A 16,835-nucleotide genomic window follows, 5' to 3' on the forward strand; every position below is an offset into this window, starting at 1 on the left:
AGATTATAATGTGGGGAAGTGTGGAATCAACCATTCTGGAAGGACAGAAAAAACTATCTGATAAAATTTTGCAGACCTCCTTGAGATGCACAAGAATCAAAATAGTTGTTATGCATGTTTCACAAGTAATTAGGAAAGCTAATTGAATGTTAGGAATTTTTCCTGAGAGGATTGAATATAAAAATGGGGAGATTAAGTTGATGGTGGGGATATTTGGTGGTGGTAACGCCATTGACTGTCAGGGACAATGGTTAGATGATCTTTTATTGGAAATGGTCAAAGCCTGGCATTTGTGTGACAAAAATGTTACTTGTCGCACCAAGTCTGGATACTGTCCAGAGCTTGTTTGTATTTGAACGTTCTGCTTCAGTATCTGAGGTAGTGATGAAGGGTCCTGAACATTGTGCAATTATCACAAAACCTTCCCTCTTGCTATATGATGCAGAGGGCGGGGGGGATCATTTGAAGCAGCTGAAGATAGTCGATCATAGGACAGTAGTCTGGGGAGTTCCTGCAGCGATGTCCTGGAGCTGAAATGACTGGCCACCAACAACCATGACATGCTCCCATGTGCCACGTGTAACTCCAAACAATGGAGACTTTTCCTCCTGATTCCCTTGATTTCAATTTTGCTAGGACTCCTTGATGCCACACTGGATCGAATGCAGCTTTCATGTTAAGGCCTGTCACACTCTCCTCACCTCACCTTTGGAATTTAGCTCTTTTGTCCATATTTGAACCAAGGCTGTAATGAGGTCAGCAGCTGAGTGGCCGTGGTGGAACTCTAGCTGGGCATCACTCAGCAGGTGCTGCTTGATATTATTATTGATTACACTTTGTATCACTTTAGTGATTTAAGTAAACTGATGTGGCAGTAATTGGCTGGGTTGGATTTGTCTTGTTTTTCAGCTGCAGGGCTTAACTGGGCAATTTTCCACATTGTCAGGTTGATGCCTGTGCTAAAACTACTAAAATATCTTGGTGAGTGGAGGGGCAAGTTCTGGAGCCCACGCCTTGAATGCTATTGACGGTGTCGTCAGGACCTGTAGCCTTTACAGTATCCGTTGTCTCCATGTTTTTTGATATGATGTGGAGTGAATTGAATTAGCTGAAGACTGGTATCTGTGATGCTCATGACCACTGGAGGACTCAGTCATAGACCTTGTCCAACCTGTCCATGCTGACTAGACATCCCAACCCAATCTCGTCCCACCTGCCAGCACCCAGCCCATATCCCTCCAAACTCTTCCATACCCATCCACATGCCTCTTAAATGTTGCAATTGTACCAGCCTCCACCACTTCCTCTGGCAGTTGGCATTTCTGGCTGAAGATTGCTGCAAATACTTCAGTCTTATCTCTTGCACTGGGCTCTTCCATCATTGTGGATGGGGATATTTATGGAGCCACCTCCGGTGAGTTGTTTAATCAACCACCATCATTCATAAGTGGCTGTGGCAGGACTGCAGAGCTTTAATCTGATCTGTTGGATATGGGCTTACTTAGCTGTATCACTTGCTGCTCATGCTGTTTGGCATGCAGCTAGTCCAGTTTGGTAGCTTCACCAGGTTGACACTTCATCTTTAGGGATTAGATTAGATTCCCTACAGTGTGGAAACAGGTCCTTCGGCCCAACAAGTCCATACCGATCCTCCAAAGAGTAACCCACTTCCCCCTGACTAATGCACCTAATGCTATGGGTAATTTAGCTTGGCCAACCCACCTGACCTGCACATCTTTGGACTGTGGGAGGAAACTGGAACACCCGGAGGAAACCCACGCAGACACGAGAATGTGCAAACTCCACATGGACAGTTACCCAAGGCTGGAATCGCACCGGGTCCCTGGTGCTGAGAGGCTGCAGTGCTAGCCGTGCTGCTACTTCTGGCATGTCCTTCTGCATACTCCATTGAACCAGGGTTGATCCCCTGGCTTGATAGTGATTGAGTGGGAGATGAGCTGGGCTATGAGCTAGCAGAATCTCACACCTTTACAATCTGCAGTTGATGGCCCGTATTGCCTCATGGATGCCTAGACTCGAGTTGCTAGATCTGGTTGAAGTCTGCACCATTTAAAATGGTAATAAACCATGCAACATGGAGGTTACACTCCATATGAAGGCAGGACTTTGTCTCCAAGAGCTGCAGTCTTACCAATACTGTCACGATCAGATGCATCTGCTGACTGGATGAGAACAGGTATGTCTTTCCCTCTTGTTGGCTTCCTCATTACCTGCTGACCTTCTATTAACCCCCCCCCCTCCCCACCAAGTACAATACATTTTGGTGGCCTTGCCATCCTCCAGTGTTTCCTCCAAGTGTTGCTCAAAATGGAGTGCAATTCATCAACCAAGGGATGACTGTACGTGGTAATCAACAGGAGGCTTCCTTGTCCATGTTTAACCTGAATCCACAAGACTTCACATGGTCTAGAGTCAGGACTCCCATGGCAACTCCCTCCTGATGCACCACCACCTCTGGTTTGTCCTTTTCAGTGAGACAGGACATATCCACGGATGGTGTGTAAGATATTAAGATATGGTTCTGAAAGTAGGACTGTAAGGTTGTTGGGTGACTGGTCTGTGAGACAGCTCCCCCATTTTCCCTCTTTTTTTTTTTCCCCCCCTTCCTTTTCCCTCCCCAAAAGATGTCAGTGTTGACAGGGAAGAATTCACAAACTTAAGCTTTCTTTTTAAAAAAAGTGAATGAGACTGAGATGCAAACATCTGCCTGATGGTTGACTTCAAGAGAAAGTTCTGAAGAAGTCACTGGACCTGACACATGTACTCTACTTTCTTTCCACAGATGCTGCCAGACCTGCTGAGTTACTCCAGCAATTTGTTTTTGTTCCCTTGCTAGTCCCCATGTGTTTATTTGGCTTGGCTAAATTAATTAATTAACTTCTCTGGTTTGAGATTACATCAGATTGTTGGTCAGAAGGTGGTATGTAATCACTGACTGGTGAGGGGTGGTGCTGGAAACAGAGCAGGGTCACAAGGGTGATGTGAGATTGGTTGATCTTTGTTCTGGAAGAAGAGATCTGTACTGTTTTATATAGTGCTGCAAAGGCTTATGGATCCAGCCCTTTTTGTCTCTTACCTGTCCTAGCGTTTAAAGTAGAACATTGAATATACAGCACAGGAATGTGCCTTTTGGCCCATGATGTGCTGAACATGATGCCAAATTAAATGAATATCTTCTGCATGCCCTTAGTCCATATCCCTCCATTCCTTCATATTCATGAGCTTATATAAAAGTCCCTTAAATATCTTATCGTATCTGCCTCCACCATCATGCCTGGCAGCATGTTCCAGGCTCCCGCGACACTATTTTTAAAAAAAAAACCTGTCCTTCATCTCCTTTGAACTTTCCCCTCACCTTACATGCGTGTCCCCTAGTACTAAATATTTCAACTCTGGGAGGGACGGGGAGTGTGACTGTCAAATCTATCTATGCATCTCAAAGTTTTATAGACATGTATCAAGGCTCCCCCAGCCTCTGCTAGTCCAGAGGAAAAACCTGAGTTTTTCTAACCTTCCTTTTTAGCTCCTACCTGCTAATCCAGGCAGCATGCTGGTAAACCTCTTCTGTGCCCCCTCTAAAGCCTCCACATCTTCCTGTAATGTGGTGACAAGAATTGAATGCAGTATTGTGTGACCTAACCAAGATCTTAAAAAGCTGCAACTTGTCATCTGGACACTTGTACTCTGTTCCCCGAGTCTCCATGTCATATTCTGCCTTTCCCTCCCTATCTACTTGAGTGGCTGCTTTCAGGCAGCTATGGATTGAACCCCAAGATCCCTTTGTACATCAGTGCTATTCAGGATCCTGCCATTAACTGTATACTTTCCTTTAACATTTGATCTCCCAAAGTGCAACACGTAGCAATTGCCCAGATTAAACTCTTCCTATTTCTTCGCCCACATCTGTTCCTGTATCCTTTGACAATCTTCACTGTCTACATCTCCACTGATCTTTTGTATCATCTGCAAACTTTTACTAACCTATCCATCTATGTTTTTATCCAAGTCATTAAAATATATTACAAACCGAGGTCCCAGTGCAGAACACCACTAATCTCAGCCCTCTAGCCAGAAAAGCACCCTTCTGCCACTACCTTTTGTCTTCTATAGGCAAGCCAGTTCTGAATCCTAGTGACTGTGGATCCCATGTATCTTAATCTTCTGGATGAGCTTACCATGAGGGACCTTATTGAAAGCCTTACTAAAATCCATGTAGACAACATACACCATTCTAAACTCATCAATCACCTTTTTTCCCTCCATTCAATCAAGTTAGTAAGACATGACCTGCCCCCTCACAGCCATGCTGACTGTCCCTAATTAGGCCATGCTTTTCCAAATGCCCGTAAATTCTATTCCTATAATTCTCTCCAATGGCTTCCTAACTACTGAGACTCACCAGTCTACGGATTCCTGGATTATCCCTGTTTCCCTTCTTGAACAGAGGAACCATTTGTGCTACTCACCAGTCCTCCAGGATCCCCCTCCATTGGCTGGGGTTACAAAGATTTTGGTCAAGGCCTCAAATCATCTGTTTTGCCCACTCAAATAACCAGGGGTAGATGCTATCGGGCCCTGGGGACTTATCCTTGTTAATGCTCCTCAAGAGACCCAATACCACTTACTTCTCTATCTCAATGTCCCACCATATTAGCGTGCTCCACACAATCTCACTATCCTCCATATCCTCCTGGGTGAATACAGATGCAAAGTTTTTTTTTAAAAAATATAGGGATATACAGCCTCTTTAACCTTTTCATGAGACAAGTCAGTCATTTATGGATTAGTTGCCTGTTACAACCCTATTAAACCAAAAGTGGGCTGATTTGAGTTCAGTTTGAATTTGTTCTGAAAATTTAAACTTTAACGAGAACCACACTTTTTAAGGGCTAAATTTGCACTGATTAAGTTCTGCAGTTGGCTTGGTAGGGACATCTGCCAAAATCAATTCAAGGCTGAAGTTTAAAATTTCCCAGCAATGTATCTCTGATGCACTTTGGGGTCTACAACATAATGTACTTCTATTTGGCGAAAGTGAGAACTGAAGATGCTGGAAATCGGAGACTAGGTTAGAGTGGTGCTAGAAAAGCACAGCAGGTCAGGCAGCAGGAAAATTGATGTTTTGGGCAAAAGCCCTTCAGGAATAAAGCAGGGAGCCTCTGGGGTGGAGAGAGAAATGGGAGGGGGAGTAGGGCTGGGGAGAAGGTAGCCAAGAGTACATGAGGTGGGGAAGAAGGTGATAGGTCGGAGAGGAGGGTAGAACGGATAGGTGGGAAGGGAGATGGGCAGGTAGGACACGTCATGAGGATGGTGCTGAGCTGGCAGGTTGGAACTGGGGTAAGGTGGGGCAGGGGAAATGAAGAAACTGGTGAAGTCCACATTGATGCCCTGGCATTGAAGTGTTCTGAGGTGGAAGATGAGGTGTTCTTCCACCAGATGTTGGGTAGTAAGGGAGTGGAGGTGGAGGCGGACCAGAACCTGCATGTCCTCAAGAGTGGGAGGGGGAGTTGAAAGGTTCAGACACGGGGCGGTGGGGTTGATTGGTGCGGGTGTTCCAGAGATGTTCCTTAACGTGCTTCTATTTGGCTTACTTTGAGAAGCAGGTCAGGATTATAGTGCTTGGTAACAAATTACTTGGAGATTAGTGCAGAGATTTCTTCAGTCACACTCTATATTCTTTTAAGTGCAATGTTTTGCTTTTTCAAAAAGATGTTTTTGTCCCCTAGTGAAAGAACTTTGAAATGAGCCAATTCATTTTCCTCTAGTTATTTCTTTGCATCGTGTCTTTAAAACCGCCTGCTTCAATATCTTGCTAACTTTCATCTCAAGTTTAACATTCCAGTCTAGCAAACAGAGTCCAATTAAATTCAAAAGTTGTTTTGTTGCTTGTCCGTTTTGATGTGATTGTAAATAACTTCACTGACAGCAATATTAATGTGACATTCAGATCACTTTTATACACCATATTTAGAGACGAAGTATACAAAGGTAGTGATTTTACTTGTATTTTTGTAGATAGTGATTTAGGAAGAATCTATGCAAGTCAGAATTGAATAAGTCATTGAGCTGGAAGTGTTGGCCCTTCCAAGGGCAATATGACAAAAATCAGTGATTAAAAGCTTGATTTGTCAGTAGTGGAAAAGATGCCAACTGTAGCTGGAAACTGAGGCAAGAAAGATTTATTAAAGGGTTGCACTCAGCTTGTAAAATATTCCATACTGAGGGGATGACCCAGAGAACTGGATCTTTCCAGCAAGTTGCAAACTGATTTCTAATCGTCTTGGAAGCATCATTTACGGAATAACTTGCAGCTTTAATATTTAATTTAAGACCCTTTTAATTGGGTCTTTTCCTATTCTAAATTTGCAGTTGATTTGTCACAGTAAAGATTATAAAGTATAGTATTATGGTTCATGTGCTTGGAAAGTTGACTGCAGCCCCAATAAACTTGTGCAAAATATTCTATATCAGAATTGAAACTGGAAATAGCTGTACTGTAACTGCCACTAGAATTCTAGAATTGATCATTCAGATCTTTTATAAAGAATAACTACTGTTGTCCCTCCTGTGGTTTCTCACAATCTTTAGATTTTCATAATACTTACATGAACCTTTAGAAAGTCTATTGTTTCTTGTAACCCTGTGAGGTTTGTGTAGAGCCAGGGAAGCAGGAGAAGAAATGCTTAGCATCTGCTTCGTATTCGCTTCAATGAAGCGAAGCCCGGTAACTCAATGTGGGAGTATTGGCTGTGAATCTGAGTATGGTGCCTTACAGTCAATGAGCAAGTCTGCCAGTCAGATACACAAATTTCATTTTGAAGTTTTAACACCACCTAGTGGTTAAAACCGAAGTATGTCACTAATATTATTCCAACCTTTGTATTGGTGTTGGACAAAAGGAAATTTCTCAATGTTATTTGTTCATATCTGATCCAGTCCACTTGCAGATTGAGTATTTTTCAGTTTGAAAATGTCATTCATTTGTGCTTTTGCCATTTAGAAGTTGTATTTTGTTTGCATATTTTGCAAAATTGTGGTGTTGCAATTGGATGTCTCGTGACAAGAAATGAACTGGATGCTGTAATGTTGTGGATTGTCATTAGTGGCAATGCAAATGTCCAAATTCTGCAGTGTACTTGCATAAAGGACAGGGATAAGAGTAAGTGCAAACAAAGTATTTTACAAAATAATGCAACTAAAGAGTTGTTTGGCTTTCTTATCATTCAAATGTACCTACCTGATTTGTTCTAGAATTAAGGGATGTTGGCTCTGGACTGGAGGCATGTGGAGACAGCTCTTCAGAAAGCTACAGTTCTCCCTCCAGCCCAAGACATGATGGAAAAGAGAGTTGTGAAAGTGAAGATGAAAAAGACAAAGGTGAGTTATTTTGAATTACTAAAGTCCTTCTAAATAGTTTATAACATGCAATTATAAGAGACCATTTGACAGCACATGGATACTGGACTAGCTTCACTGCAGGTGCCCTGTATTTTATCTTGAAACATTCAGTGAAGTTAGTAATGATGTGTCAAATGATTAGATCTCAAGTGGGTATTTGAAAAGTATTCAGAAAAGGTATCCAAAAAGATTTTGAACCAGTTTTAAATATTCATGCTCCTGAAGATGAAATCCCAATTTAGAAAACAATTCTAAATGAAATATGGAAGGACTTTTGTATGGGAACTGTAAATTTTGCTGTGTAATGTGTAACAAACTACTAGAAAATAATCACCAATTTTTAATTCTTTAATCATGTATTCCAGTATAAATTTGGAATATCAGCTTATTGAGAGCACTTGAAATGTAGCTCAAATGTGGACCAAAAATGTTTTAACATTAGAAGAAGTTAGTTTCATTAGTAGTGGCTACAAAATTATTAATTTTTGTCAAAAATCAATCTCGTGTTCTCATGCTGTTTTGGAACCAAATCTGCCTCATCGCCTGAACTGTTCTACTTGTGACTCCAATGTACTGTGTGATTTGGCTCTTAACCCATTGAAATGGCTTAACAAACCACTGTTCAAGGGCTATAGAGACAGGCAATAAATGCCTAATCTTGCCAGCAAGACTGACATCCACGAAAGAATATTTTTACAAAAACCTTGATTCCTGTAGCTTTCAGCTAAGTTTGACAATGTGTGTTCCTACCCCTTTCCTTGCTGATAAAACATATACACTCTCTCTTTTTAGTATCAGGTACTTTACTATATTTGTATTTTCACACTAATATGTTCATTTAGTGATTTGGTAATCTAAGGATCAAGTCACATGAACAGTTAAGTCTGTATCAATGTGAGCTCCTCCAGAACCCCCTCTTCTGGTTGCTTGCCATATTTTATTTTGCTCCAGTGACGGCTATTCCTTCACCGTTCACTCATTTGCTTTTGGGAAACTTCCAGCCCAAAACTTATTTTCTTACTACCTTTTCTGTAATTGCTTTTAACTTCAGGACACTTTGACAGTCTGTCAACTTGACCCTTCAGTCTCTATGCAAGAGTTGTTACTAAACAAAGTTGAATATGTCATGAATTGACTGCACTCGTTTTGTTAACTTTGTGTAGTTATATACAGCTCAGAAATGACCTATTCAACCCAACCAGTCCATGCTCCACTTGGTTGTCTCTCCTTTTGAAAAGAAAGGGATGTCAATTTTAATTTGTATTTTGGGTATTTCTTCTTTGCCTTCCAGTTTTTATAGCCTTTTTGATAATATCACCACCAGATTGCAGGCAGTATTTTAACTGTGATTCACCTAAGGTTCAATAAATTTGGCAAAACTTCTCTCCTTTTCAATTTTGTTCTTCAAGAATTGGAGCCTAGAGCTTGCTTTTACTTATGACCTTGCTAACCCATATTGCAACTTCTAGTAATAAAGCTGGTGTTCACCTGTTAGCAGTGAAGTCTGTAGTTCCACATGTTAAGCTAGTTAGTCTTTCAACTATTGACTAGATTGCAAGTGAACTCTAATTTACAGTGCAATATTCTGAATGTGCAGAAATGCTTTGTGGAAGTTAGTTTGGAAGTGAAGTCAATGTAGCACAAAAATGTGATAGCAAGTTTGTGTATTCAAACAGGAATGAGATGTATCTCCAGTTAAGCAGGTTTTGGGTTGGCTATGAAGTTTGGTCAGAATTTAAGAAAGGGAACTCTGCCAAGGGAGCTAGGATGTAGGACCTGCTTCTGTTAGGCAGGCAAGGCTTCAGTTAGATACCCATCTTGAAAAATGTCATTGCTCACAAACTTCTATTGCACGTTGTGTTAGCCTGCATTATATGTCCATAGTCTGAAATGAAGCCATTACCACCACAAATGCATGTTGTTATTGTTGCACCAGGCTGACACTTGGGGTACGATTAATGTAGTATCATTTAGATGAATGTTTTAATTACCTTCTCAATGTCTTGCTGTTGTATCAAATATTCCAATCTCTGTCTAGTTGATAGTATACTGGTGACTTTGTATTTTCCTATAAGAATATTTGGAGAGGTTTTTGAGCATGTGCAGTTCCACACAATTTGGAACTTGGCTTTAGGCTTTAGGTGTCATTCTTAAATACAGGTATTAGAAGTGTTTCTTGCAGTCAAATGTTCTCTTCCTAACACTACTCATTTTATGACAGTAAATAAAATATTTAAAATGATGATCCTCAAAGCGCTTGTTTTGTCAGGCAGTAATTTGAACAAATTTTCAAGTCTGAATTTTAAATCATGTAATGAGTATCAAAAGTAGATGGATCAAGGGCAAATAAATGTGTTGGGATACAGGTCAGCCATGATCTTTTAATGGATAGCATGCACACGAAAGTCTGAGTGGCCTGCTTTTGTATTCCTTGAGCAAAATCCTGCTAGATCACTTCTTGAAGATTAGTTGTTCATTTGTGGCAAACGTGAACTTTGCCACTGTTTTTTTTTTTACAGCCTATACTTTGGTTATTGCAGTAATACCATAATTTTCCTCCTTTTACTGATTCACTGAGCATTAATTAATATCTAGCATATTTGTGTATAAATACCAACTTTAGCTAGATTTGTAATTGCTTTTTTGTTTTGTTTCTTTTGAAATTAACATGTTACATGCTGCTTTTTTTTCCCCGATTAGATTCTGATAGCACTTCAGAGGATTCTGGGAAAGATAAGCACCAGGAGAGGCCCCCCTGTAATCTGGCTCGTGGAAGTACTTCGCGGCCAACCGCTCAGGTTGCTCCAGTGCAGAGCGAGAACTGTACTCCTCCAGGGAACCCGCCTATCCCTTTTCTTCCTCGCATTCCTTTAATGCCTCCTATGCCCTATGTGATGCAAAATGGTGGAAAGAAGCCAGACTGCATTGCTCCTGTAGACAAAACTGTTGGGATGATTGTGACTGTCCCTCCTGCTGCCACCTCTCTTCGGGAATCTTCACATGTAGCACCACTTGGTGCTGCTGAAGCTGGGAAGCGAGTGGACATGATCCCCTCCCACCTTTCAGTAGCGACACCTTTCCTTCTGCAGACTGCTAACCCTGCCCTGCATCCCATGACGCACAGACATAAAATGACAGCGTCACAAATGAACTTTGAGAACTGCCATGTTCCAGGACCCCAGACACCAGCAGGCACAGTGAATATTGGATCAGCCAACACAGCTTTCATCCCAGTTCACAGCCACTCTCCATCTGGGAAACTATCAACACCCTCCGTTTTGGATCCCACGACTAAAACGTCACAGAACATTGTAGGACTGAATGCTTTGTTGCCTCAAGCTGATGGAAATATCGGCACTGTACCAGAATCTGCTAGTTTAAAGGTGATGCTTCCTGCAGCTGGCCTGCTACCACCACCTGGCTCATACAACCTAAGTGGAACTCCAAACAGTGTTTTGCCTTTGCAGGGTTCAGCAACCCCTCCATCTCCTGTAGGTCAAATCCAGTCTACTGGATCCTCAGTCCCCACCCACACCCCAGGCCCTGTGCCAAGCCTCAATACAGCATTAACTCATAGCACAGCTCAGAGTGACAGCACCTCTTACATCAACACAATAGGAAATACTAGTACTAATGGGACCATTCAACCAAACCAGCAGCTTGGCTGTGGAGCTTGTAGTTCCTGTGGATGCCGAGGTAGCTGTGGGACCAATAGTAACCCTCATCTAAACTACTACTACCCTAGCACAATACCTAGCCATCTTATCAGAGTTCCTTTTATCCCTTTCAGTGGGGTAACCTCTCTTTGTAATGGTAGCTACCTCAACCAAGCACATCAAAACAATGGAACACAGATGCCCTTTTATCAGAACCCTTATACTAGTGGATTAATGCATGATCCGATGGCAAATCAGACGAACTACGGGATGCAACAAATGCCTGGATTTTTCAGAGGATTTCCATTGATGTATCAAGTGGCCAACATGGTCACCAGTGTAAATGGTATGGGACCTAAAAAGAATGGAAATGCATCCTGTTATAATTGTGGTGTAGGTGGACACTATGCTCAGGATTGTAAACAGCCATCTATGGAGGCCAGTCAGCCAGGTAAGCAGAATGTGTTCAAGATAATTCAAACAGGAATCTGCTTCAAACATTTTAGTTTGATTTGCTCCCAGAATCTTGAAATGACAGCTTAACCGCTACTGAATTTGAAACTATGCCATGGCCTTGCTTCTATTTACAAAGCTATTTTGAGATTTGCTGCCCTGTCAAATATAATGTGATTTCTGATTTAACCATTGAACTCTGTTAAAGACACTTGAGTGGATCTGATAATCTAATCCGCAGGTTACGGAGTGACCAGTGAAATTATTGCATTGTTAAATATTAATGTGCTGCATATTCTGAGGAAAAGCTTAAATTTGTAATTGGCAGAATTTGTCCTGTATCCTGTAATTGTGAATATACAGCTTGTACTTCAGTGCATTGATTTGAAAAGGGAAGATAAGATATCTTTGAACTTGTTCCTATTGCTTTTGTTCAATGCATTGAACGCCCAGGCTGGAGGTGCATCTGAAACCTCCGTGGTATTTTCAACATTAGCTTTTTTTAAGCTTTCAAAATTACTTCCATTTTCCTCTTCTCTATACTGATGGCATTGCTGGAATTTGTCATATTGTGTCTCTGGCTAGAATAGTGATTTGTAAACTAATTTGATCAAATTTATTATTAACTGAAAGACAGTCATGGGCACTTGTTCAGAGATGGTTGGAGCTAATTGTGTCCCTTTGCACTGAGAAGGGGACAGATTGAAAGAATCATGAAGATGATCGAGCAGTAAGTAGCAAAATTACTCCCCAGGCTAATCAAGCGCAACTCTGTCTCACTGACACTGTAAAGTCTAGCAGCAACCAAGAATGCTACTTTCAGTTCTGATCACCAGCATACTGGAGAAATACCGAGTGATGCTGGGAGAGAACAGCATTGATTCCGGAGGCCTTGATTTACATGTGGGAGCATTCACTTTAAAAAAAACTCTAAGCAAGTTCCCAGTAGTTTTGTGAGTAAGATGTGTTCCATGTGGCTTATCACATTATTTGTTGCCAGGCTCCACTGCAGGAGTCCAGTTAGAATTGTACCACCTTTATTTGTAGTATGAAAAGATGTTGGTGAAAACTCTTGACTGATAACTTCAGTATTTTGGTATAAGGATACTGGTGCCTATGTTTGTAAGTAATGCAGAAATGACCATCTGAGTTGTGTGAGAGGCACAAACTGTAGATCATTACAAATACAATGGGAGGGAAGTAATGTGAGTCTTCCCTCATCTCCACTATCTTTATGAAGTGATACATTTAAAGTTCAAGTGACAAATGGAGCAGCGTGCACACTTATTGCAAAAACACATACCCGCTCGAGTTTAATACAGAAGTAAAACAATTTTTTTATCTGTGGGTTCAACATTCAAACATTCCCTTACAGTTTAGGGATGAAGGAGCTAGTGATTGTACAGAACCATTTCTGTTTGGGATTGCTAGGCACATGAATGGCTGTACAAAAGTTAAATTTTAACTCCTTTAGAGTTCAAGGCATAATAATGAGAAAACAAATGGAAATGAGTTATCTTTCTCAAAGTATTCAGATCAGCTTATAAATGAAACTTTAATCTACCAACTGACTAGCTTATCACGGCTCAGCAGCCCTGTCCTGTAGGTAACTTACTCTTTGGACCACAGAAGTTAAGTCCTTGCCTGTCTTGGACTTCACCTCTTATAAATTGTGTTTTAAAGTTCACAGAGCCAATGCTTTCTGATTACTGTCATGTTTGTTTTATGGTCTCTGTGTCTCTGTGTCTCTGTGTCTCTGTGTCTCTGTGTCTCTGTGTCTCTGTGTCTCTGTGTCTCTGTGTCTCTGTGTCTCTGTGTCTCTGTGTCTCTGTGTCTCTGTGTCTCTGTGTCTCTGTGTCTCTGTGTCTCTGTGTCTCTGTGTCTCTGTGTCTCTGTGTCTCTGTGTCTCTGTGTCTCTGTGTCTCTGTGTCTCTGTGTCTCTGTGTCTCTGTGTCTCTGTGTCTCTGTGTCTCTGTGTACTTGAAAACATCTGTGTGCTACTAACTGGATCACAATGACAAGCAGAAGCAACTCTTTTTTTTTGTTTCTAAATGCCATCACTCCTCATCACTGCTCAAGAATAAGTTTTTAAATAGTAGAATGAAAGCAGTGTTGAACTTGCAGCTGATTCTGGTGATTCATCCTTCTTTCTAAATATGCTTCTAGATTTCTTTTAGATTTCAGTAGTATAAGATTTTTATTTAAGTCCTCTTGCAGTCTTCCCCATGAAACTTAACAATGATTGCACAATGGAGACTTGGACCAGTTGTAGTCATACAGCATGAAACAGACCCTTTGGTCCAACTAGTGTGTGCCAACCACTTTCCAAAACCAAACTAGTCCCACTTACCTGCATTTAGCCCATACCCCTCCAAACCTTTCCAATTCTTGAACTTATCTAAATGTCTTTCAAAAGTTGTAAATGTACCTGTATGTGCCATTTCCTATGGCACATGAGCAACTGTTATTTTAAAAAAAAATGCCCCTCATGTCTTAAATATTTCAGAAATACAATTTTTAAAAATTCCTGTAGGTGGGATTAAAATTATCGCAAGACTCTTCTGTACTTTGACCAGGCCAAAGTGATTTTCAAAAAGGATTTTTTTTTTCTCTCAGCATGAAAGAATCCTATTTAACCCCTTTTGTTTTCAACTTCCAAACGGTGACGTCTTCTATCAAAACGATCCTTTGGCAGGATCTGCACTGCATTTGGCCAAAGTAGTCTTTTGTGGTCTTCTACCTTATTGCAATATAATGTGTAAACTACACCAAAACATAATTGACAGTGAAAATTCTCTCCATGAAGTAAACGTGTCTTTTACAGCGATCTTGTAATGTTTTGAAATACTGCAGTGGGCTTTTTAATAAAATTAATTTTCTTCTCACTTTCAGGTGCCTTCAAATTAAAGTTTGCGCCATCTCATGATTTGGATTCAGCTGACTAAGCTAAAGGGTTATATCAACTTAGAAATGAGCCTGAATATATAGGTGTGACCCGAACAACACACTTGATGCTCTGTTAGTCCAGCACAAATGGTTTCTCCATTAGATTGGAATTAGCACATGGTCACTGAAGCCTGGGTTGTCTTGAACTTGTGGCATTTTTTTCAGTGTATGGACATATTTTGACCTATTTTGGCTGCGGTGTTCATGAAGCAAACAGAGCAGTCGACCTAGAAATATATAATATTGACCTCTCTATTTGCACTGATGAATGTATTATACCAAGAGGCACGTGCAATGTTCACTGTTATATTTTATGGCAGTGTTTGAGAACTGACTTGTCCGACAAAGACACTGGGCTGGAATGAGCAGACTGCTGCCGGTTAAAATGCCAGGTCACATCTTGCATCATGGTACATCTTCTGTCTGCGTCAAATTGTCTTCAAATTACAAGTCTCTCCCTTTTTTCTGTTGTGTTTTTTTAGTTTTAGTTGATGTAGAAACCACTCTGCTTTCAAAAGGTAGATGCATGAATTTAAATACTTCTGTTTGGAATAGTGGGTAAGAGTAAAAATGCAGATTGATATGGGTAACGTTTTTTATTGTTTTTTGAAGAAAAGCTTTTGAGTGCCTGTATTAATCCAGATAAAAATAACAGGAAACACAATTTTCAGAATACTGCCTGTTTAGATTTTTAGGCTTTAAAAAAAAATTGAAAGCATTTTTTGAATAGCTGATTATCTTTACTTTTTGATATTTATGATGACTCTTTAAATTTGTCAGAAGTGTGAATGTGTTTTTAAATTTCTTTAGATCAAACCATTGAATACCCAGAACCATTTTGTGAATCCCGTCTTTATACTGTACCATAAGTGTGCATCGGGTGTTACTTGATTTTCTTTTTTTAAAAAAAAGGCTCTAAGCTGAGATTGCTAGTGGGGAGATGGTGTTTACTTGGATTTTAGAATGTAAAACAAATTTTATTTTACTCCTAGCTCTGAACAAAAGTTACACTGCTCCATGATGAAAAACAAAAACCACTGTTAGATATTTATTATAGCGTGGTGTGATCTCTGCAGATTTGACGTGGTAGTGATTTCACCATTTCACTTGCATTTACCACTACTATAATGTGAAGATGGATGCTTGATATTTGTAAATGGTATTAATCATGTCAGCTTGTCAGTAATTATTGCTGCTTTTTTTAGGAAGAGAGGTAAAAGCCAGTATGCACTATTCTGCTTCCAGGTTTGTTTAAGTGCACTGAGGTGATTTGCAAGATGATGGCAGTTTTGAGGGTTGCTACATCTTACAGCAACAGTTTGAATTAGTGCTGTCCAAGCTTGACAGTTGACATTCCTTAACATTAATGGGAATATATGGAGTTGTGATATTGGCATGCAGCAGTCTGCTTTTTGTAAATGTATAGAGTCTTACTCTTTTTTTTTGAGTGGATTGATGTATGTTGACTTGAAAATGAGTGAGTGTCATAGGAGTTGAATGTGCTTTTTGTCTGTAGGCTCTTAAGGAGCCTTTGTCTTGTCTTTAAGGCCCATGTCAACAAAAAGCTGTCATCAGAGTATTTTTTTAAGGGAAAGAAAAATTGCAGTTGACTTGATCTGTCCATACTTTAGTCAAGCTGCTTTGACCCAAACTACTTGCATGTAAGAAATAACCAGTTGACATTTGAGCCTTTAATGCCACTCGTGTGAATCAGTTAATAATTGTTTCTAGATCGCTAGAGGATGACATGTGGCATTTATTTTCCTTAAATGTGTTTTACTAACTTTGGATGACCAATTGAAAACAAAACCATTATCTTGCTGCAACAGTGCTGTTGAATTCTATAATAGATTTAAAAAAAAGGTAAGCCACGTGAACTTGTAAGACGATATGTTGTAAATAACTTGGCTATATTGAAACTAATTTTATGGTTTAAAAACTGTACTGTATATAGGAGGTATGCTGCTACCTTCAGTTCATTCATATGTTTACTGTATTCTTTGATATTCAAAATGTTATGTACTGGAAAGGTCACTTATATTTCTAGAACAAATTTTTGGATTTTATGCAACTTTTTTCCCTGAATTAACAGCAATAAAAATTATACAAATCTTTTATTACAGTTTCCTCTTAATTTAAACACTGTTCTTACGTTCACAGATCCAAGAACCAGATTTGTTTTGCTATTATCATTTACAGTAATTCATTAAGAAAATGGTGGTCTACACGAGAGGAATAGTGTTTGAATCCCAACCTTTGTAGCTATACTTTGCCCAAATGGTAGCTTTGCTAATTGAAATGTGGTTATCAGTCGGCAGCAGAAATGGCTTCAGGGGCTAGGCCCATCTTTCGCATTCATGT

General features: G+C 40.2%; 1 protein-coding gene across 1 annotated transcript in view; it reads left to right on the forward strand.

Annotated features, from left to right (window-relative positions):
- The window catches only part of zcchc2 (zinc finger, CCHC domain containing 2), a 54,792-nt gene extending 38,201 nt beyond the window's left edge, over positions 1–16,591 (forward strand). The window contains exons 12-14 of the mRNA XM_072560354.1: positions 7,273–7,398; positions 10,120–11,526; positions 14,421–16,591. Of these exons, the coding sequence (XP_072416455.1) occupies positions 7,273–7,398; positions 10,120–11,526; positions 14,421–14,473 (1,586 nt within the window). The 3' untranslated portion in view covers positions 14,474–16,591. The remainder of the gene's footprint in view (positions 1–7,272; positions 7,399–10,119; positions 11,527–14,420) is intronic.
- The last annotated feature ends 244 nt before the right edge of the window (positions 16,592–16,835 follow it).

The sequence above is a fragment of the Chiloscyllium punctatum genome, chromosome 41, assembly GCF_047496795.1.
Source record: "Chiloscyllium punctatum isolate Juve2018m chromosome 41, sChiPun1.3, whole genome shotgun sequence".
NCBI lineage: Eukaryota > Metazoa > Chordata > Chondrichthyes > Orectolobiformes > Hemiscylliidae > Chiloscyllium > Chiloscyllium punctatum.